Raw genomic sequence first — 24732 nt, forward strand, 5'->3', positions numbered from 1 at the left:
TTGTGATTGAAAATTTTTTTTAAATAAATTTCTGGGTTTTCTGTACTTGCTTTTTTTCCATTTTAAAAACGGATAATAACGATCGGCAAATTCCAATTTTTTTTTATATAGGCATAAACTTTTTATGATGTCTTTCCGATAAATTTCGCTTTCGGATTCGATCTGTCCAATTATTTGTATAAATCGCGGCAGAAGACGCTGTTTGAATGCGAAATTGCTTTAAAATGAAAATGATTTTTATTTAATTCATATTTTATAAGAATTTGGTCCGTTTTAAAACAATTCGGTGATGCTTAAAAAGCACGTAATTTCAAACTATATGTTATTAGCTTTTACCGACCGCAATCCATACAATAAGCGAGGTGATGTGTTAACACAAAATTTTCCATATCGAGTTTTTTGTGGAAATGCACTTTTACATGGCTATGGAACGAATAGATCAATTTCTGGGAATTTTTGACATCAGGAATTGGATGTTTGCACGGGCTGATTTTTAATTCATGGTTAACTTGAAGACGAGAAATCACCTAACTTTTAAAAAAATTAAGATGTCAGTAATTGGACTTTTTCTACTGGTCAAATTTTCTTATTTGCGAATTTAAAAGAAAAATAGCCAACCCATTTGTTCGAAATTTAATATATGAATTCAGGGTGTTAACATATAAGTTCCAAATATATTTTCAGGGAATATCAGTTCGATTTTACATTTTTTCCCTATCTAGGTAACTAATTGACTAAATTTCTTCTAATTTAAAATTTGGTATCTGTTTTTTACTTTTTATGATCTTCCTAAGGCGAGTCAGAAGCAGAAATATTTTAAAGAAAGTTCTTAATGCGATAGGAGTTAAAGGTGTATATTTTTTTTTTTTTTTTTTTCCTTCTTCATTCCTAGCAGGAGTGTAGGGCTAGTGCATGATATCTATCATGCCCTAGTTTCTATAGTCATAGAAAGTTAGCTAGGTAGGTGACTAGCCTACCGTAGTTTTTATTTATATTAAATATTTCATGTTTCATTAAAATTTTACTGTTTATTTTTTCTTAGTCTTTAGTATTGAATATTATGAATATTTGAAAATTACTTGTATAATATTTACTAGTATTGCATATTAATATTATATTAATTATAATATTGAATATAATTTTTTTTTATAGTGAAACCGGGGTTTGAACCCGAGACCCTTCGTTTAAAGGGCCGGTGCCATAACCACTGCACCAATGGTCAGATATAAAGGTGTATATAAATGGGTATATAAATGGTTCAAAAGTCATTTAAGTGATAGAAGTCAGTTTGCTGAATTGGGATCTCTAAAAAGTAACCATGAGGACATTGATTACGGTGTAGTGCAAGGAAGTTCGCTTGGACCCACTTTATTTTTATGTTATGTCAATGAATTAGCAAACGTGCAAATACATGGGGAAATATTTATGTATGCTGATGATTTGGCTATTGTGTATTCTGGTAAGTATAGAACATTATGTTAACGTAGATAATGATATAGTTTTAAAAATGATAACAAAATATAGGCTGACAATAAACACAGCAAAGTCAAAATATATGTTAATAAAAGGACCAGATCACATAAATCTAAATCTTAAATGTAATAACACTACAATAGAAAAAGTTAATAGTTACAAATATTTGGGCATAATGGTAGATAAAGACCTTAGTTGGAAAGTACATATCGACACTGTCTCCAAAAAATGCAGAAGAATAGCGGGTATATTTAAAAAGAGTTGTAATGAATTACCGACCAAAGTGAACCGGTCTATTTACTTTCGCATGTTCCATAGCAATATTTCATACGGTTTAATTATCTGCGGATCATCATCCAAACAAAATGTTAATAAAATACAAACTTTGCAAAACAAGGCAATTAAAAACTTATACAATTTAGAGGCTAGAACACCAACTTGTAACTTATATAATGATTTTAATATATTAATTATCATTCAGCAACACAAACTTTTACAAATTATTCACATTTTTAAAATAATCAACAAACATGTAATAAGTAATTCTACTCTATACCAAGGAACTGAAGTACATAATTACTATACTAGGCACGCGGGTGATTTCAAAACAAAGAGAGGAGAAGAAAATCAGCTTTGATAAAGTGCGTATGTAGCGCACGAAATATATTAGCGAAAAATAAAAGTATTTTATTCCGAATAAAAGGAAGTTTTCTTTTCACACCAATAAAAAAAAAAAAATAAAAAAAAAAAAAAAAAAAAAAGAGGTAACAACATATATAGCGAGTGCGTTAAAGAATATAATAAAATACCATCCAGAGTTAAGTCAGAACAGAATATTGAATCATTTAAAAAAGAACTCAAAAATTTCTTAAAAATTAGTACCTAATATACATATTTCAATTTTAATTTTAAACTTTAAAAATCATGCGTCACAACACAAGTTTAAATTTAAATAAAAAAAAATTTTTAAAATTTTAATTAAATAAAATGTAATTTATAAATTCATCTATATTTTAATACTTTTAAAAAAAAAAATCAGTTTTAGTTAGTTAACTTACTTACTTAACTTATTTAACTTTATATAATTGTAGAACAATGTAAACGCTCTTTGCGAGTTAACACTCTTTTTGAGTTTATATATTGAATAAATAAAGTAATAAAGTTGGGTCAAACCAATGGTTTGTATTGTAGCACTTCTCCCTTCAACAAGTGAAAATTCTGCTTTTAAATACAGTCTATTTACTCATATCTATCACACTATTAAAATTATTTTCATTCATATACAAAATTATTTCTAGGATTGCATAGATTTAGGATGATGCATATATGCAGTCTTTGAAATAAAGCAAAAATTAAAATAAAGTTCGGTTAACATAATGCTCGATTTTTAGGGTTAATTGCGTGAGTTAAGAAAAATAATTATATTTTTTAATGTCATGGAATTTACCGTTAACTTTTTGCGTTTATAGAAATTTGAAAAAGCTTGCGGTTTCAAAAATATAGGGTGTCAAAAATTCAAATTTTGCAAATTTCAAGAGGCGATGGAAGAGGCGACTTGAGAGGGCGTGGAGATGGAAAAAAATTTTCCTCCAACAAAATGAACTATTTGTTAGTGCCTAAAAGCTCCTAAAATTTCAAACTTGTACAGGCTGGGGTCTAGAAGAAAAATGAAATCAAAAATTTTTAAAAAAAGGACTTTTGATAACGGTAAATTTGAACGGTCATTTTGTTTTTTTTTTTTAAAGTTTAACTATAATATACCGCGCTAGGGGAAGCAAGTCGCTGCCCTTCTGCGTTTGCAAAATTTCAAAAATTCTTATGGTTTCATTGCAACAAGTAGTTAAAAAAGGCCATTTTTTAGGTTTTGGGGGGGGGGGGGGGGGGGCTATAACTTCTAGAGGATGGGAGATGGGTAAAAATTTTGTTCTACGGAAATAAGTTTTTAGTAAAAATCTATATACTTATTAAATTTCAGCTTTCCATCTTCAAGGATGTAAAAGTTTTGTAAACAAAAAAGTGTCGACGGACGGACGGACGGACAGAGTGAAACTAATAAGCACTTTTTTCAAAAAATTTTTGGAAAAGTGCTAAAAATAAAGAACTAGTTGACGAACTTTTTGGAGAATTCAGATGGCATAAAGCGAACCATTACTAAAAGTCAAATTTACATTCATTTTAAGTAAAAACTTGGTAACGCACTTAAAATTTGAATGAAGTTTTCAAAGGACATTTTTATAATCTTGACTGTAACAAAACAATATATTTTGCGGTCGGTTATATGCTGACCACTTCAGCATCCACATATCAGTATCACATCCATTTATGCTGTATGCAACTGTTATCATTCATCTTCCATTATAAGTTTTTTAGAAATTTTGTGCATTTAAAAATTTTTTGGAAACGAGCTTTTTACAAACCATTTTCTAATTATTGTACAATTTGGAAAGTTTAGTACCGAACCAAAGAAATTATCTTATACATTTCTGACAAAAAGAATTGCTTTTAGAGTTTTAAACCTTAAATTTATCTACTTATATTCTTCTGTAAGTGTGTGTATGTGTGTAAATGAGCGTAAAATTTAAAGAATAGTTTTTAAAAAATATGTAAATTATATTTTTTAATAATAAAAACTAAAAATTCATTAAAATTGTGCATTAAAAAACATTAATAATTTTGTAAACATAAAATTAGTTTAAATTTGTACTTTAAAAAACAACACTTAACATACGCCTACAGATTAAGAGTGCTCCAATCCTTAAAAGAAAAATTGTCTTCTTATCGTTTATACCACGATAAGAAAAGTAAGGGAGTTTGTGAGTTGAAGTTAAAATGACGACGTAAAAAATATACGATGAAATGGAAAAATAAAAATTTTATCTTTAATTAAGTGGGAATGACTTTTCCGTTTTGTTTTTGTGTTTTTGTGTTATTTTGTTTTTTATTCTTTTCTCAAATTATATGATTATTCCTATCAAAACAATTTTGAAAAGCGCGAGATAATATGTCAAAAAACAATTACGTTTCAGCTGGTTTCATTTTTATTTTTTGTAAATAATAACAAAAGTATCTTTCCTTTGTTTATTTTACCTACATAATTATACTTTTAACCGTTATTGTTTTATAAGGACTTTTTTTCTGTTACAGAAATAGAATTACAAATAAGGTTTGTTTTTTTTTTTTTTACTTTGAATGTTTATTTTAGCAGAGAAGCCTTTTTCATATTTCGTACACATTTTTATTGCCACAATTCGTGAAGAACGTAAAGGTACGTTATGTAAGAGTAAGAACACGCAAAAAAGAACAAAGCAAATATTGTGAAAAGAGCTGTGAACCCTTAGGAAAAATACTCTTTGTTTTTTTTTGTATGCATAACGACCATTGTGAATATTATAAAATTTATGTTTTTATACGAAAAATTAATATGATATGCGTGAAGGAATTGTGATGTTTCCCAAAATGCTCCTTGGAATCAAGTTTATAGCAGTCGAGTTTCTGAATTTGAAATGTGGCTATTTTGAGAAGAATATTTCTCTCTTATTGCTCTTTTGTTTTTGAATCTAATTTTGTCTGTGTATAAATACACATTCGTCAAGATTATTGGGCGGCACTCTGACATCTTACCAAGGTACCGAGGCTCATTGATTATAGTAATTTTTCCTTTATATGTATAACATTTTAATTATAAGAATGTTGTCATTAGTTTCCTAAGAAATTGTGTATTTTAATACTGATGTTTAGTTTTTTTTTTGTTTATACTTTGGTGTAGAGACAGACAGCGCATTACCCAGATTAGATTTGAACACCAATTTTATTCATTGAACATAATTTGTGTTTTGCGAAGTGGCTGAAGTCTGTTCTTCGGCTTCAGAACCGGATAGTTAAAAGAGATTGTAAAAATAGCTCTCAGTGTTGATTTACACTAAGAAAACTATGACGCTTTTCAAAGAAAACAAAGAAGAGGTCTCAGTATTTGGTCACTCAGATTTCGGTTAATGTACATTCAATGGACATTATCCTTCTACAGTTCTAATTTTGTAATTTTTCAACATTTAATTTAATTTTTTACGTTTAGTGCGAAATTTCTTAATATAACTACATATTAAATGTGTGCTCACCTTGTTTTAGGTGTGTCACTAAATCATGCAAGATTCTCAAGAATGCTTTCTCCTTTGCTTAAAATGTTACACTGTCCAATCTTAAATACTGAACAGAAAAAAAAGTGACACTAACAAAATAAAAAAATTTTTTTATGATTTCAAACAATAAAAAACAAATAAACCGGATAAAAAATTTAATCATCATTTAGTTATAAGTTAAATAAAAAAAGAACCGTTATTTTGCAAAATAATTTTTCATATATAAGTATTTTGTAATTTTCTACATTTTGACTTCCTTTATTTTTATGACACATGACACGAATACACTAATACTACACTAACAATTCGAATACATTTATGCCCACTTAATAAAAGCGCACGAATTTGTATGGGTTCCAAAAATAAAACTGTCATTGTTTATTTTACCATTAGAGAGAAAAACCTACACATTATTTTAACAAATAATATTGTAAAAAAAATGGGATATTTAAAAAAAGGATAATCAAAAGGACATGCCATTTTCATAATATTTTATGCAATTTAGGACTCTTTGTTCATTTCATTTCATTTTATATTGGTCAAAATTTTCTTCGTGAAGAATTCAATAATTTTAAACAGAAAAGAGTTGTCAGAGGAAGGAAAATAAATATGATATGGGAAAATTTCCTCACCTTTCTTTCATTCTAAAGTACTTGATATTTTTTGTGTGAATGGTAATAAATGAAAACATTAGGGTTGTATTGACTGTAAAACAACAACTATTGTTATAATGACATAAATTTAATGTATTTGATTAGAATCTGTTGCTACAGATTGCTTTATAGTATAAAGTTTGAGAATTTACTATGATTGTTATGAATCAACCTGCCCACTGTGTTTTTATGTGACTCGTAATTTGCAACATTTGGAAGGGTAGAAAATTAATTTAAAATTTAAATTGAAATTTAAAAAAGCAATTCGAGCCTTTTCAGTAGGCATTTAAAATTCAAGCATAAAGAATGAATATTTCAAAGACAGTAATACTTCGTAAATATAATTTTAGAAAAAATTTTTAGCGTATGCAAAAATAAAAAATTTAATAAAAATAATTTTGGTGAAGCTATTGCTTTATTTTAGTGCTATTATCTGGAAAATTAGGAAGGGAAGATAATTTTAGTGCGGGGGAAAAACCAAAGAAAAAATTTTGTCTAAATTGCGTTCGCTAACATCAAATGAGAATCCACAAGTGTATGACAATTGCAAATGTCAAATAGATTTCTCACTTCGAATGACGATCATTTTGACTTTGCCGAAACCAATCCTTGTACCGTTTTTTTTTTTTGAATTATTTCCATTTATTTCATTTACTTTTGTTTCAAGAAACAGAAAATTTTCCGTACATAAAATCCATTTCTACGTGCAGTTTTTGTTGTCATCTGTATATTATGTATATCATAAAATGAAATTCGAACTTAAAGTTTTCACTTAAAGTTATAAAAAACTTGAAGCAATTTCAAACTACACGAAAAAAAATCAATTAATTTTTTTCCAAATCCTTATTATTTCAGGATGTTGGACTCAATTATGCGATTTTTAAATTTGTTATAATAAAGACGGTAATTTCAATGCAATAGGAAATCACAGTATAAATTATTGTTTGAATTACAAATTTTTTATGAATATTGCATATTTATAGAGGATATACATTAATTTATAGAGGATATACAATAATATTAAGGTGTGATTGTTGTGGCCAATATTATTGATTGAATTGAATAGCAACAAAAACATATAACTGAGAACTCAAAATACGCATCAATTATGTTAAGTTTTTTTTGTGGCGTGGCAGATGTTCCGATTTATTTTAGAATAGAATGCATAGTCATTTTTATGCTTCTACATACGAGTATGAAGTTAAAATCCTTAAATTCATGTTGGTCAGTTCTATAGTTTTTATATTTTATAATTTATTACATATGCAAGTATAAATGTGTTAAGGAATGTAGGTATCGAAGTACATATTTTCAATATTTTTCCATTTTTCCTTAACAATCTTTTTGACTATGTATGTATAGGTGCATACCGTGTTCGTGAAATAATATGCGATTTTTTTTTTACATCCATTTAGATAACAAGATATGGTAAAAAAATGAAATTTTCTATTATCAACCTTTTTATCCATTTTTTTTTGTTTTGTCAAATAACCTTATTGAAAGTTTTTTGTTCAAGTACATTGCTTGTATTGTAAGAAAATGGATTTCTTGTTTTTTTTTTATTATTTTGTGCTTAGAAGATAGTGAATATCAAAAATCAAGAAGAAGAAAGACATGACCTGAATAATAGAAATGTAAAAAAAAACACGGAAATTTCTTCAGATAAAATTTTCCAATATCCTTTTTTAATTTCTCGGTGATAAAGAAAACTTACGAAAGGTGTAATAATGATCGATATGGTCGTGCAAACTGAAGCGACGGAATGTGTATCTACTCGAGGAGCTTTTGTTTTTTCCTCTCTTTATAGTGTCAAAAGAAAATAGTTGCTTGAAATCGACTAAAAGTACATTAACCCACACAACCGGCCCCTTGTGGTTGCGTATTTTCCGAAATTTAAATCTTTCTCAATGAAATTTTAATTTCACACTCGTCATATGTTAAAATTTTTTTTCGTTCTGCTATTTTGCCGTTCGTGTAATGTGGTGGGATCAAGAATGGCAATCGGATTTCCAGCTGAATTTTAATGCCAACACAGTTATCCATGGTAAAGACATTTTCATTATCTTGTGCATTATTTTTACCAAGCTAGACAATACATCTTGGGGTTGATTATGTGTAGATCACATGAAATTTTTAATTCATTCGTTGTTCGAGAAAATTACCCCTGGAAGTTCTTTTTTATATTTTTTTCCAAAGAATTTCTTGGATGTTTCTAGAAAAAGTGGTTGGATGAATGGATATTCAATCGTTAACCAACCATCTAGTTTATAAAGGTCATTCTCAGAACTATAGAAAATCGTAGTAAAATTTTCTTCTATGCAAAATTTCATTTATTTTTATCCTTTTCTCTCTTAGTTTATGTATTCCACTAATATTGTACACTGATGATGACCTCTATTGAATTTTTTTGGTTTTTATTCATTTTTTGATTTAATTTTCTTATATTTTTTTTCTCGTTACAAAAGGATGCTTTCAGAGATTTTGATTTAGTATTTATGTATCTATTCTTTTGTTCTGACTAAGCCCACTATTTCTTATTACTTTTTTCTTTAGACATTTTTTTTAAGAAAATTTAACTTAAAAAAAATTGTTTTTTTTTTTTTTATTTTAATGATTTTTCATTGTAACGTAAATTAGATTAAACAAAATATTCGTTTTTTTTTCAAGACGATAATATAGAATAATAAAAATTTTTGGTCTATTTTAAAAAGTATTGTTTTCGGTTTTCTTTTTTGATAAAAAAAAGACCAAAAAGATGAAAATTTTAGGCAATTTATGAATGAAATTGCGTCTGAAATGGGAGTTTATATTATACAATCGAGTTTCATTTCAATAAAAATATGAAAAATTGGGAAACAAATAAAAAGTGAATAAAATAAGAAATGTAAGTTCATTTTAAAATATTTGGATTTTATCCTTATATATTTGAAATTATGAGGAAAATGAAGTTTTCGAGTGTATCAATTAAATTGAATGGTTGATGTGTTGATAATATATCTCCATTTTCTCTGATTCGACTGCGAAGTGACAACGAAATGTAACTCTGTTTGAAGCAGCCGGCTCGTGTAGAACCTGGAACAAATTTTGGAAAGACCGATAATCTATTTTCTCTAGAGACGCTGCAGATTACTCGTCCATAAAGAATGAAAATGTGCGATCGCCATTCCTTTCGAAATCGCATCTTAGCACCCTTAATTATTTCGTGTTGAGGCTTGGATTTCTCTTTAACAAAACGCAATGATGATCTCCTTAGACAGGTTATCAATAGTGCTGTATGTCGTAACATATGGTTTGCAGACAGGTTGATTTGGCATACCATTGTCCCTTAAGATTCTGATACCGACCTCATTTCATCGTTTCCATTCATGATTCCTCCTTAGAAAGAATACATATATGTATTGAAAATATTTTTTGATTTTATGGAAAAATATAAAATTTTTATGAAATAGCTCATCTTCTTATGATCACACTCATGTAAACGTAGTCAATTAATATTAAAGAATATCATATACACTATAAGAAATTATATCTAACCCGGAAATATTGTATGTATATTTAAATGTATAAAATACATCTACTTATATAATACGAAATGTACAGCACATAAATATGTAATTTTCTTGCAAATTCTGTTATTTTTGTCTGATCTTGTTTTTGTTTAAAACTCATGATATCGATTTACAACTTATTTCGAAGCTCTTATCGTATAATTATATAATGCTCATTTTTCCATTTTTTCTAGTTCTCAAGGCTTCATATTTTTTTTGTGCAAGAACAAAAACAAGAAAATTTATAGGAAAATTCCATATCATTTACATTTTTTTATTAATATTTATAAACAAGGATATTGTAAGGATATAATATATTCGAATATATTATAACCCACATACATATGTATAGTCACGTTTTTGAGTGTATTAAATTTTTGACATGTATGTGACATATGTAATGTGAAAAGAATAAAAAACTGAATTTTATTTTGTAAATAAAAAACCACTTTTTATATTCACTTTACCTTACACACGTATATACCTAGAATTTTGATTTACCCAAAAAAAAAAACAAATTTCATAAAATTGACGTTTTGGGTAGATGTTAAATTTTGATATTGGTATTCATTTAAAAGGAAAAAAAAAGATGGGAAAACAAAAAACTCGAATACTCTTGAGAGTAACTTCTCAATTGAATTTTCGAAATTTTTGCTCTTTTTTATTTTTATTTTTTAGATCGTTTCGGTTTTCTATTAGTAAAACCGAAAGTTAATATTTTTTGTATTTGAATGACAACTCAACCTTTTATTATGATCTTTCTTTCTACTTTTCTACAATACATTGAATAATAATTTATGTGGTTCTGAGTCTTGGGTATAATGGAATAACTAAAAATTAATATAAATAATCTTACTGAACTAACGGAGGGTAGGCCCTCCAAGTAGTATTATGTTTTTTTTAATATATTCGGTCAATATTGCTAATGATTTTTTTCTAATTAACTTGAATTTTTGAATGGTTGTTCATTAAATTTAAAAATTAAGACACCAGGGATAGAATACTCAGTATTGGCAGTGTGTTAAAATCATGTGATGGGACTAGCGTCAAGGTGGTAGATGGCAAGGATATACTAAATTAAAATGTCTGCCTAGCATATGTGGCGGCGGATGACACTATCGATGATTTGTTCAAGAAGTTCATTTCGAGTTTGGAAAGCAAAACCTCAGTCGCTGAGAAATATTCATTTTCAGGAAATATATTCTCAGTTTTTCCTAAATTTTTTCTGGGTTTTACATTCCATTGGTAGAAAAAAGTTGAAGTGGAATCAGAGGAAATGAGGGATGCGAAATGAGGCCAGGAGAAATCTCTTATACCTTGGATACAATTATCTGGACCCTCCAAATGTTGTATCCAACTCATTGTGCAGTATCTGATTCCTTAAGGAATCAAGAATAGTGTATAACTTGTGTCTGTGGCGGTTATTTACAAAAGGTTATTTAGCCCCTTTGATATTGGACTTGCGGAACAGCCCTCAACTGACAATCTACAATCTATGAGCAGAAGTCGCGCAAAACTGCAGGTAAAATTCTCAAATTAGGGTCATAAAGCAATTTTTCTTATGCGAATGCTTCGAAAATTCGAGAAACTAAGAAAATTCTTCTAAAATTCCAGAAACTGAGAAAACAATTTGATTAGCAGAGATATTTAGACTCTCTTAAACGAATACTTCTTATTATAGTTAAACTGTATTTAATTAGGCCTTTAGGCTTAAAGTAATTAAAATTTTCATGATTATAAGCAGAAAATTAAACAATATTAATTATAAAATTCTTATGTGAACATTCACTATAGTCGTTTTATCACAAAAAATAATTTAGCCCAAAGATGTTAGTACACATACTGAATGCGTTGATTCGGAATGAAGTACATATTTGAAAACTTTACACATTATTTAAGTTTTGCTTTCTTCTTTATAAAGGTGTTTATATGTAAGGTGCGTATATTAAATAGCTATCGAACTTAACTCAAGTTTAATATACATATATAAAACTAACTATTATATTTATGTAATACTCCAATAGTATATTAATGGTACTACTACATAAAGCTTCCAGGAACTTTATCTTAAATTTTTATGTTGAAAAGAGTAAAAAATAAAATGGGATAAAATCGCCTATTATGCGGAAAGCAGCACGTTTATTTTTAGTAAAAATTAGTATATACTATAGCATGGAATAGCAATTACTACATTCTTGGAGTATAAATACCAAAACTAAAGGAATAAAAACCAAAACTGAAAAACATTAATGTAACAGTCGAATCCGGCAACTAAGTAACACTACCTTTAGTGTTTGACTTTTAAAGAAATTCGAAAAAATTAGATATCGGATTATATTGTTGTCAATTTTGAAAGATAACAATTTCGAAAGGGGAGAAGCCGGAAAAAACTTCCGAGTAAATCATTCGTTAATTCAAAAATTGTTTGTGGTTCCGACACCATAAATTCTTAAAAAATGACATTTGCAAATGACATTATATACAAAAGTTTTTGCTTTCTATTTTAAAGGGCTCAGAAGTATACAAAACAAACTTATGGATAGACAAGCAGGCAAAAAGAAATTAATAAGAAGATCTTGTTTCCAATATTTTTTTACAATTGTTCTTAAAACTCAACAACTTATATATTAAATTTACATTTATTTATGTGATATACTCATACGAAATTAATATGGAATATGGGAATGAAATTTTCAGTACATAACATTAAGGTAAATAATTCATTACACACACAATATAACTGAATGTACATACATACATATAATATGCACTTGTATGAGATGCCTTTCAAAGATTGGTAAGGTATAAATCAATAAAGAAAATTTATTTTTCCATTTTTTTCTATTATGATGTGTACATGTTTGTGTTATGTACACAATATTATATCTGTTGAAAAGTGATGATTTGAAGTATTCTTCAATTTTATTTCATTATTAATCAAAAATTAAGTTTTAAGATTAAAAAAAGATATTTACGAGTGTAGTATGTAGTAGGTAATTTAAAAAAGAAGGATAAAATTGAGATTTTCTATTAACAGGTGTTAGTATGGTAAATGGATTATAAATGGTACATACGTATATAGTATATAAATAAGATGATTTTTTCATGTCTGTTGATGAAATCAAGTAACCACTTATATAAATGTTTCTTTTTCAATAGGATATTTTGCAAAAATAAAATTATTTTTTGGTATATGTTATATGTACGTGTTTATATTATTAAATGCACCAATGCTATATATACATATATATATTAGAGTGGGTAAATTAGTAAGAACTTTCAATCAGTAACTAAGTGCTATAGAGTTAATAATGAATTTTTGAAATTAATTTACAAGAAATTGGGAAAATTTAATAAAATGTAAGTTTCTTATTTATATTTGTATAGAATGAAAATTTTATAAAGATGTTGTTTCTAAATTTTTAAAATTAAATTATTGTGTCTTAAGTGTGTGTGGAATCTTGTAAAATTAGCTTAAGTTCATATTGAATTAGTCTCCCTCTGTTTAAATAATATCTTTTAAATTACCTTTTTTTTATATAGTTTAGGGTTTGAAATATAAAATGTTTAAAAACTTTAAACTATCTAAATGAGTTTTTATTCCGAAATTAGAGACAATGAGTTTTTAATTTAAAAATTTGATAAATAAATTGTAGCAGTTCTTATGGAATCTAGACTCGAGAAGTTTTTCGTTTAATTTTTCATTTGTTTTACTATAATAGTAATAATTTTCATACAACAAAAATTAATGTATTAAAATTTTGTAATATTTTAAAAAACACTGATGCTGTTGCTATATAGCCTTATTTTTTCCGTAAACAAAAGCAATAAATTAATAATCACAATATTTGTTGTACAACAGCAATGTAATGACGGATACGGTGCCAAAAATATTATCTCGCTTTATATTTAAATGCAAAATTCCGTTAATAGAAGCAGATTTATTCAAAATTTCAATGTAATTCCAATACCAACACTCAATAACAATAATTTTATTCTTATTAGTCCATTATCGGAATAGGTCATAATTAATTTAGCTCATGACTAATATTATCCAAATGAAGGAAACTATTCTTAATAGACTTTAAAAACTGTCTATCCAACACATATTTAACGCTAACACATTTTATTGCCGTAAGCTGCATTCTATGTATAACGAAAAATCCGAAAATACTCAACTTGAAGTTCAACTGCTCAATCACCATACAGAATTAACTACCAGTTGCACGATGTCAAAAATGACTCGGAAACAAATCTGAATTCATATGAATCTATATCAAGTAATATTGTACAAGATATTTTTTTAAGAATCTTACGATAGTAATTCTGGTTAAATAACGTAAGTTATATTTAAAAGTATTTTGCGTTCTTTACTAAAATTTTTTTAGTATTTTATTAAACAATATTATTAAATACTTACGAACTTCCCCCGGAAAATACGAGCGCTACAATAAAAATAATTTGAAAAAAAAAAAAAGAAAAATTTTGTTAATTATGAAAATTTTTAAAATTTACAATAAGTTTCTCTTCTAAAAAATTTTAATAAACAATTTATTTTATCCGGGTATTTCTAATTTTTTCCAAATATAACTATACAATTTCAACAGTAACACTTTGTATAGGTTGTGGTGTGCTGTGGAGAACAAGAAATTCAAATTATTTAACAACTTTTTTTTTAGTAAAAACAAACTTGTGCATTTTCATAAATATTAAAAGGGGGGGGAAAGATTTTTCGGGAAAATGATATGATTTGTGTGTATAAAATATTGAAAAAATTCATCACAACAAAAATGAAAGGATTAAGTGATAAGGAACTTAATTTTGTGGATTTTATTTTATTTATATAGGAAAATAACAATTTAACAAGATTAAATTCTAAACAGAAACTTTTGTTTAATTGATTTCAACAAAATAAATAAATAAATATTTTGTAATATTTTATATTTATAATTCAAGCATTTAGAGCTTTTGATCGCTGAGTTTTAACAAAAAATTGTGTTTGCAAATTAATTCAAATATGTATGTTCGAATATGTTCGGAAGATCAATTTTATACTTTTTTATAATATTGGTACACTATATTTAGGTAATGCCCATCAATTAAGCATTCGAAGAATTTTGTGTCGATCAACTAACTCACTGGTTTATTACCACTTTGTTTGTTATATGAGCATTTTTCAACTGGAAACAAAGTTTTTCAAAATTCCTCATGTACTCCTCCTTATGAGCAATATGAAAAAAGTACAACTTATCTAGTTTTATGAGGGGGAAGATTCGGTAGGATATAGGTCGTGAAATTGTTAATCAAATAAATATATTGACAAATGAGAGAATATCATAATTCAGATTTTTCTTTTACAGTTTGTTAAAAAAAAATAATTGCTATTTCTTTTTTTTTGTTAAATATTCTTAGAAGAGAGTCGTTTACACATTTTTATACCAGAACAATCTTCAAAAGTCTGTGAGAAATTTTTTATTATAATATATTAATATACGAAGATGAGAAATATAGAAGAACAAAAAACGCATACGTGCAGAATTTAGTGTAAAAAATATCGAATTCAAACTCTTAAAATTTAAATTTGTCTCGTACGATTTAAAATTTTATGTTTTTTCAGAATAAATGAAAACTTTCATCCATATTCTTGAAATTGAATATTATCCACATTCGAACAATATTTCAAACTTAATATGTTCTTAAAATTTAAAAAAATAAAAAATATATAAGCTGCTTTTATGATAAAAAAAACCTGATCTCAATTTTTGATCTGTTTTCTTTTTGAAGTGGATATAAAAAGAATGCGATTATTTCAGGTTTTCAAAAGGAAAAAATGAAGAGCTTTTTTTTTCGAAAAATCGTATTTTAATAAATATTTTTCTTGGATTTTTTAGTATTAAATTTTTTATTCAGTACTTAAAATTAGACTTGAAATAACTTAAAACAAAGTGATATTCCAATTATACGTTGATAATAATATGAACAATGTAATATTTATGACCCTGCTATAATTTTTACCTCGTTTGTAATATTGAAAAGTTATACATTTATTCAAAAATTTAATTCTTTTAATCATTCCATAAGATTATTTCGTCGGTTAACCAAAATTTATTCAGCTCTCATAACAGATTTAAGAGTTTTCGGACATTTGGTCTATGACAACAAAATATACCTCTGTTAGAGCGGTTCTTCAAAAACTTTGGCATTCTTAAGAAAACAAAAGTGTATTTTTAACAAAAATTGGGTTTCCTCATTCAGCGTTGATATCAAGTGTTGTGGTCCTATCTATTTCATTAAATAAATCCTTCGTTTAATCCCTAATTTTAAAGAAATACCTTAAAGTAAGCACACATTAACTTAACGGTTTTTGTTTAAGATTTCTTTGAATCTTTTGCAGAAGACAAGAACAAAAGGAAATGAATATGATATATTACCATCTTTTTCTTTTTTATATTATTGTTCCTATCATACAAAAATATTATAAATCTTAAAAAAAAAAAATTAAATAAAATCATCTAAAATGTCTTGATTTTTAATCCTTTATAAGAACACTTTTATATATTATTGTACACAGACACACATATACTAACTTATAGTTAAATTTTATAGAAAATATAAAATATGTGCAATTTGTATGCTCTATTATTCAAAAATATTCAAAAAAAAAAAATTTAAATAAATAAATAAGTAGAAAGAGATGGGAGGGTAAAAAAGAAAAAAAGAGATTACAGTTTCTTTTCCATTTTATCTATGAGCATATGAATGTGTATTGTATATGCACGTAAGTGTTCTTTCGAATACACGCATATGCACACTAGTATTTATTTCAAATTCTTTATTTAGTACAAAATTTTTCTTGCTTTAAAATAAAACGAATGTAAGTAAATAAAATCTCTTATATATATTTACATATTATTATAATATGAAAAGTCTCTAAAGTATTTTACAATGGGTTTATACCTATTTGCTTAATCTCACGTGAGAGAAATTGCAATTCAAAATATTTGCATAAATACTTAGTTATACACCGTACTCTTCAGTATACATACATACATATGTTTTACTATACACTCCATATTACACATACTTTAATAATATATTCAGCAGCTGTATGCAAAAATTTATTTGTGCACAATATATATGAATCTATGTAGAGGATGTGTTATAATATGTTTCATACATATAAGAATGCATACATATGCATACGTTATACATAATTTATGATGATGTCCTTAGATATTTATCTAAAACGAAAAATAGGATGCTTTTTTTTTTGCATACATACATGATAATATGTAGGTGCACATTATTATTACAGATTTTTATTAAACTGTTATATTAAGTATAAGATTTTTTGTATAATAAAATATATTTATGTGTGGGTACATTATGTTTTTTATTAAATATTTAAAAAAAGAAAAAAGAAGTAAAAAGAGAAATTCATTAAAAAAAAGAAGAAAGATAAAGGATAAAATAAATTTTAAATTCTAAAGAATCATTTTTACCTTATGATTTTATATAAATTTGGTGAGAATAAAATATTTTATAGGTGTTTATTTATTATTTATGCATGTATTGTGTTAATAAAATTGTAGAGAGTGTTCCGCACACTAGATTAGTTTTTTTTAAATTATTTTTAAAAACTTAAAATACAGAGAAAATATTTGTGTGTTATTTAATGATTCTCACTTAACAAATGGCGGAAAATACTGAGATCCACCCTGTTCAATGTCAGCAGATCTCTCAATCTTGCACCGTTCTAAGCAAGCTCCCCCCTCCCCTTGTTGCCACATTTATAATGTTTTTCAATTTCCTTAGGGGCGGAACCGCAAAACAGTCCATTGCCGAAATGCCGATCTCATTCCTAAACCTCGCGAGTTTGTCGGCCTATAATATCTTTTGATACTACTGTGCGCTGGGATCGAGAACAACGTTACTATATATAGCTCGACTAAAGCACTTAAAGCCGTCTCACCAAACCACCACCTGCACGCCCCATCAATCCAGATTTAACAGTGTTCAGCGTCTCAAGAACCCTGCTTTCCACACAAATGGTGGCGACCTCAGTTGACATACTACCTCTCACTGCCAACTCGGTGGCCTTTTTAGTGGCTTAATTTTCTTTGTAATTAGAGCACACTCTGTACCATTTGTGCATGTAATTCATATTCTTGTAAAACACAAAATTAAAAATCTTGAAGAAATCTGGTTTCAAAAGTGGTTAATTTGCAACAGAATCTATGGTATGTACTGAGTTAATAAAAGAAGATAAAAATTTAAACACCATAGTTTAAATAGAACAGTATTATCGTAAAATTAATAAATATGCATATTTGTATAACCCAACCATAAAATATAGATTTGTTAAGAATATCTTGGAATTGAATTAGGTTAAAATTATAAAAAAAAAAAGAAAAATTAAATTGCATAATTTTAGGAGTTTTTTTTTGGTAAAATTTATTATGCTTTTGCTTATGAAATCTTTAGGTGTTGTGGTCATAAAGTATGTACAAATTATGTGTGAAAGCAGATGTGAATGAACTCAAGTTTAAACTGAATTACTAATAATTTATTTATTTTAGAGAATAAAACTGCTCTCTTTCTTGTGAAGCAAAAAATATAGCAATTTAAGAATTCAGTAGTTTTGTGTTGGAGATTTTGAAAACAGGTAGTCTACCTAATCCATAAAACTTTCGGCTTAAAAAAATTTCATGGGATAGCACGGTCGACACCGAATTTTCTGTGAAATTCTAGTAGTTATTCTGTACTTTACCTACATTATATTAGGTTAGATTAGGTTAGCGCAGCTACTATAGCGTAAGATCTCTGGTCGCCTTGCATATAGTTCCATTACCTACGTTAATTTTATAACAAAAGTTGCTCATGAATGGTCGCGACCTCGTTTTTAATGATGATTATTTTGAATTTCGATAGTTTTATAACCTAACTTTAATAAATCTTATGAATAAGCGCAAGAGGTTGTTGAACTTTTTAAATTTTTGTTTTATATTTGCCTCAGGAAATACATAAACTACTAACAAGAGTACTAGTATTTGTGGTCGGAAAATTTGTATAGAATAATTTTATTATAATTTAAAAACCAAAATTAGATTTCAAAAAAAAAATGAAGATTCCATTAACTTTTCCTGTTAAAGGATAAATTTATAAAATACATTCTCTTTCAAGAGTTGGTACAAGTGTAAAAGTAAATTATATGAGTTTGACCTTGCTCCAATTTTTATTTTAAAATAAAAAAAATATAAAAAATAAAATTAAAAGGTTCATTAGTGTCATAATAAAAATAAATTTTAAATGAATAAATTATTTTTAATATTTTTATTTTAGAATTTATTTTTTATTTCTAAACATAAAATCTTGTATTATATTTAGTTGTGAGGTGACATTGAAGTACGAAAAAATGTTAATTCACTAGATTTCATTTTATTAAACATATTAAATTTTCTATTACTGGAATGAAAAGCTTACATAATGTGAAAGCAGAATACTTGTACTTAATATTTTATGCACTTATTTTTATACAAAAATTGATCGATGAATTATTTAAAACTAAACACTGTTGTTGCAAGCGTACAACTTAAATTACGTGAACAAAAATAATTGTGACGCCGGACAGCCAATATCGGTTAGCCATAAAGGATATGCACGTCAGTATCCCCACAGAATCTGCACAAGGGTACGTCCGATTTTTCCCAGCTTGTGAAGGTGATGTTTTTATGGGTAGTGTAGAGCTACGTTTCTGTCCATCCCCAACAATTCCGCGGTAATTGGCGCAATAACTTTCTTTATCGGAATGGCAGAAATTCTACTTCTTTTGAGTAAATTATTCGCACATTAAGCATTAGAGGTCCAAAACATATATGAAATTGCCGAACTATTTTCGTATTACTAGCTAAGTCGAACAAAAAATTAATTTGGGCACTATAATTATAACATGCACACGCATATTTCAAAAATCCATTCCCAATTGTGAATTAGCTATTGCTTTAACATTTCTTGTTAAAAATTACATTTCTTTTTATTAATCAAGTTTGTTTAAAATTTCTGTAATCAAACCCAATGATTTTTAATTGCAGTTTTTGAAAATCAAAACCCAAAAACATTTTCTGCTCACAAAAACGTACAATACATACCGCTTTCAATATGAAAACTCCCTTCAAACATACTTTATAACTGAATAACAAACTATAAAATTTGAATATTAAAGCAATATTCATTCAAGAATATTTAATTAATATAGTAAGTTATAGAGACTTTCATGGTATATTTACAGTTTATAAGAATATTTTGCACTACAAAATTTGTTGGAAAACTCAATTTATGCAAAACAAAACCAAAATAGTGAAACAGTTTTGATTTTGTGTTTGATTACACTTTAGTGTCATCCATTTTAATCACAATAATAATATTGACAATCGAAGTCATGTAATTTTTCTTTTTGGTTTTAAGGCGTCCTTATTTAAGGGTTGGTGTATAGGTGCACAAAAGATTATTGCAAACAATATGACATCTTTCATAAATCAACAATAATTTCACATCAATTATAAATCAGGTGGTAAAAGTATGAAATCTTGACAAAGATGTTGAAAATATAATTTTCTATTTTTATTTAGATTTTCAAAGAACAATAATTTTCATAACAATAAAACTATATACCACTCCGGAACTATAATAAACCATTGCTTTTACATAATAATTGTATGCACGTTTTATATTATATAGTTAACGTACAATAATTCATTAATGGGAAGGATAGGGCTTTCATTGTATACCTGTGTAAACACAATATCACTTTAATGCAATATATACAGGAAGCAAAGTCGGTGTAGTAATTTTAAATGTGTCGCAAAACTATACTTTTAAAATAAACGATGTACAATAGGTACTGTGGTCAACTCAGTTTTGTATGCATGAATAAAGGAATTTGCTATTCATGATCACTGATGTGAATATTTTCATCCTTCTGGAAATTGATAAAAAAAAGTGAAGTTTGAGAAAAATTTTCTAAAATGAAAAACACAATATAAATGAAATGTTTGCAATATAATGTTGCATTTATCATTTTAATTTTAAATGGGTTGAACGTAAAATAAGGATAATTTAAAAAATGAAACATACAGTCATTCTATCATACTTATTGTTGTAAACAGGGTGAGATGTTTTGATTAAACTTGCATCTAAAAGTTTTCAACTTTATTGAAAATTTGTTAAAGAAAATATTTTTACTTAATGCAACGAAAGCTGCTGATCATTCACGCCAGCAATGCAAATTCCATTTTTGGAAATCTATTAATTGGGAAATTTAGTTTTAATATATAAAATTTTTAAAAACTTTTATACACAGTGAGGTTCCGAGTAAATTGAAGACAGATAAGTTTGTTTGCGAGACATGGAACTACCCTCGGAATTTTACCTTAAAAAGAAAAGCTGGGCATGCCTGTAACTCTCAAGGCGCTGCTGTAAAACTCTGCTCAACTCTCAGATGAATGAATGAAAAAACTTGTAACGCGGAAGGGAAGGTGTGGCCTAAGCTACAGGGGATTTGGTATCCCTTCGACAGAAGGATATCGGTGTTGTAGTAGAGGCTCTAACGAGTCATTGTCTGATTGGCGAACATGCGTAAAGGATGGGCCGTAAATGATCTCTATAGAAGCTGCTATGACAAAGGGAGGGAGAGAACAGTGCCGCACCTCCTATGCTCAAGGCAGGTGCTGGCGAACTCCAAGCTGAGATTTCTTGGGTCTTTCTTGTTCGGGCGCGCTACCGATTTAGCGAATGTAAATGTTAAAGACCTTTGCCGATTTTTGAAGAGTTTGGGTTGGTTCAAAAGAGGATCGGAAAAGTAGATATGTGGCGGTGCCACAACGGACTTAAGTGGTCTAGGTTTGTCCTTCGTGGGCTCACATTCACGTAACATAACATATAAGCATGTTTAGTGATTAAAAATAATTTTTAGAACTTTGTCTGGTGCTTCACCATGTATTTGTATTTAAAAAAAAGCAGTACTGTAAGCACACAATTTGATATTTTAATATGAAATTTTCAAAAAGTTGAAGGAACCGAAAATTGTAAACTAAGCATTGAAATGCATTTTTCTAAAGGATATAATAAAAACATAACTAGCTATAACTGAAACTTTCTAAAGAATTCATTAATTTTGTTTTTAAAGATTGAAACGTATGCTTGCTTTGCTTTTATGTACATGCATTTGTGTTTATTGCTGCCATGTATAGGTTTTTAACGTAAATTTATTTTAAAGTTAATCTGAATGATTTTCCTTTTAAGTACATACTTTATAAAGTTATCAAAAAGTAAATCTTAATTTTTATTTAATTTTTCTTTTTTGCTAATTTTCTATTATAGCAAGAAGCCAGAAACATAAAGCTGTTGCGTCGCTTTACAAAATTTTGGAAGTGTAACTGAATTCTGTTTTCGATTGAGTTTTCACTAACTGTCATAGCTATTGTTGATTTTGTTTGTTGCATAAGTGCGCATAATATTTAGTATTACGGGTATGTGACATTTGTTTTTGTATTACAATTTTGTACTAATATTATATTACATTTAATATATTTTTTAGGATTGGATATCCAGCAATACAATATTGGATAAATCTTAGAATGATCTGATTTGGTTTTGCAACATGGGTAAGATAGTCAGTTTTAATTGGAGCTTCATTTTAAAAGAATAGTGTATATAATATGCCGCATTCATCGGAATCCGCAGTGAAAATTCTTTCAATTTTCTCAAATTGCTTTTTAATAGCATTTATGATATAAAAATTTGAATGGCAATAAATAGAGATTGTGACCAAAATTGTGTTCCAACAAGTTCTAATTAAAGTCAACTGGTAATGACTGATTAAAAGCAAAATCGTTTTCAAAGACAAAAAATTTCGTCATTGTGAACAACGTCCAACTCGTTTTTATGTTTTTTTAAAAATCACAACTGAAAATTTATATAAAGAGCTTAAAATTGTTCACTCAGAATACTATTCCAGCTTTGTTGCTAGTTCTTTTCTAGGAAAGAAAATATTTAAAAATGAAATGAAAAAAATTAATTGAAACTGTGAAACAAGAAAAATTTTTATGTAAATTAAGATTCCTTACATTCAAATTGTATAATATACATAGTAGGTATTGTTGTCAAACGTATCATTTACATACATATACACATTTACACAAAATATGTTTTTCTTTCAGTTTTTCATCATTATTTAAATTTTTTTTTCCCCGATATTTGAGTCCTTATTAATATGCTACTTGCAAAAATTAGGTTAGATAGGTGTACTTTGTGAAACAAAAAACTTATTTCGAAGAAGAACGTTGTCATATTTTTTTAAGGTAATCCTTAGACGATGATCTCTTTATAATAATATGTATGTATATATGCAATTTATGTTATCACTAAATGTGAGTGAAAAACTTTAATAATTTTGATTTTTTGTTTCGGTTTAAAGAAGTAAAAATTAAAGTTTCCTAAAAAGTAAAGTTCCTTAATAAGGAAATTTTTAAATTAGTTTTTGTTTTAATTTGTATTTTTTGTCAAAGGAATAATCCATTTTATTTTTTTAGGTGAAGCTGTCGAAAATAATCTTTAATATTGGTTCCATTTACTTAAATTTTAATAAAATGGTAGAAGTAATGGGAGACAGTTTATTGATGATTTGGAAATTCGTGTGTTGGTTACATGCGTTCAAAAATGTTGTAAAGTTCATAATTTTTTGGAATTGCGAGAAATGTTAACAATAGGAAGCGTTGTTCTCTAAGATCTAGTTTTAGACAAGAAGGATATGAACTGTGCACAAAAAAAATATGTATCTGATATACAATATTGTTCATAAAAAGAGTAAACTTTAATCTTAAAAAGTAATTTTTGAAAAATCTATTTATGGGAAGAACAGAATAATATCCTTAAATGAAGTTTTAAATTTTGAACTATAGCATTTGTTTCATGTCGCTAGCTACTTGATGAAGGCTTAATTGCAGGTAATATTATTAAAATTTTTTGTTGATTGTCGGTCCTATAAGATCTTTTGTAATTTTCATTCCTATGTGCGTGAACGGTCAGTATTGCAGTCATATGAAGCTGTTCGGACCATGATATGAAACTCCTAATGGAGCATATTATCAGGCTTAAACGACTAATCTAGAATCGCCTCGAATTCATATTGTAATTGATCTTACGTTACGTACGCTTGAAAACAAGCCCGTCATACGTTACTTGTTATAGTATTTTTTTTCAAATAAGCCTTGTTCAGTTTTATATATCTTATTACCCTGAAGGAGTTTAAATTTATTAAGTACCCGTAATGATTAAGAAATTTTCTAACAAAATTCCCCAGGTCGTTTTAATTTTCCTAAACAAAATATGTTACAGTATTTTCTTTATTTTAGCAAAAATTTCAAGTACATATTTCATTTTAAATGGTGCCTATGTATCACAACTTGTAAATTATTCAGTAAACTAAATTTAGATTGTATTTGGTAAATTGACCGCTCCCCCTCTTGGTTATGACAAGTTGTCGTTAATAAAATACGTAAGGGTGTAGTACTAAATTTAAGTTATTTGCCATCTTGAATTTTAATGTTATGTTAACGAAAGTAATAAAAAAGTTTATAAAACAACAGTAAAACTTTTTATTTTCTTTCTATTCTTTGTTTTTCTATGTAGTTTATTTTCAACATCCTCTCAATTCCTTAATTTATTGTACTTTCTTTAAGTATAGCTAATAATCTCAAAAATGCTATCACGATTATACATTATTATTGTTCTATAGTTTTGAAAAAAAAAAAAAAACAATTTTTTTAACTTTTTCCCTGATTTGTAAGGTCGTTATTAGGAAATATTTACGGCGGATAATAAATAAAATAAGCGAAAAGAATCTTATACATCCTTACATTCTTT

General features: G+C 27.3%; 1 protein-coding gene across 3 annotated transcripts in view; it reads right to left on the bottom strand.

The window, feature by feature from the left end:
- The window catches only part of LOC129619220 (beta-3 adrenergic receptor), a 136819-nt gene that overhangs the window by 70565 nt on the left and 41522 nt on the right, over window positions 1-24732 (bottom strand). For 2 of the 3 annotated variants that reach the window (XM_055534364.1, XM_055534362.1), the window contains exon 2: window positions 14231-14255. The exons of the other annotated variant lie outside the window; for it this stretch is intronic. In XM_055534364.1, coding sequence (XP_055390339.1) covers window positions 14231-14255 — 25 coding nt within the window. The remainder of the gene's footprint in view (window positions 1-14230; window positions 14256-24732) is intronic. 3 annotated transcript variants of the gene reach the window in all.

Source organism: Condylostylus longicornis, unplaced genomic scaffold (assembly GCF_029603195.1).
Source record: "Condylostylus longicornis isolate FDR11 unplaced genomic scaffold, ASM2960319v2 ptg000011l, whole genome shotgun sequence".
NCBI classification, from domain to species: Eukaryota; Metazoa; Arthropoda; class Insecta; order Diptera; family Dolichopodidae; genus Condylostylus; species Condylostylus longicornis.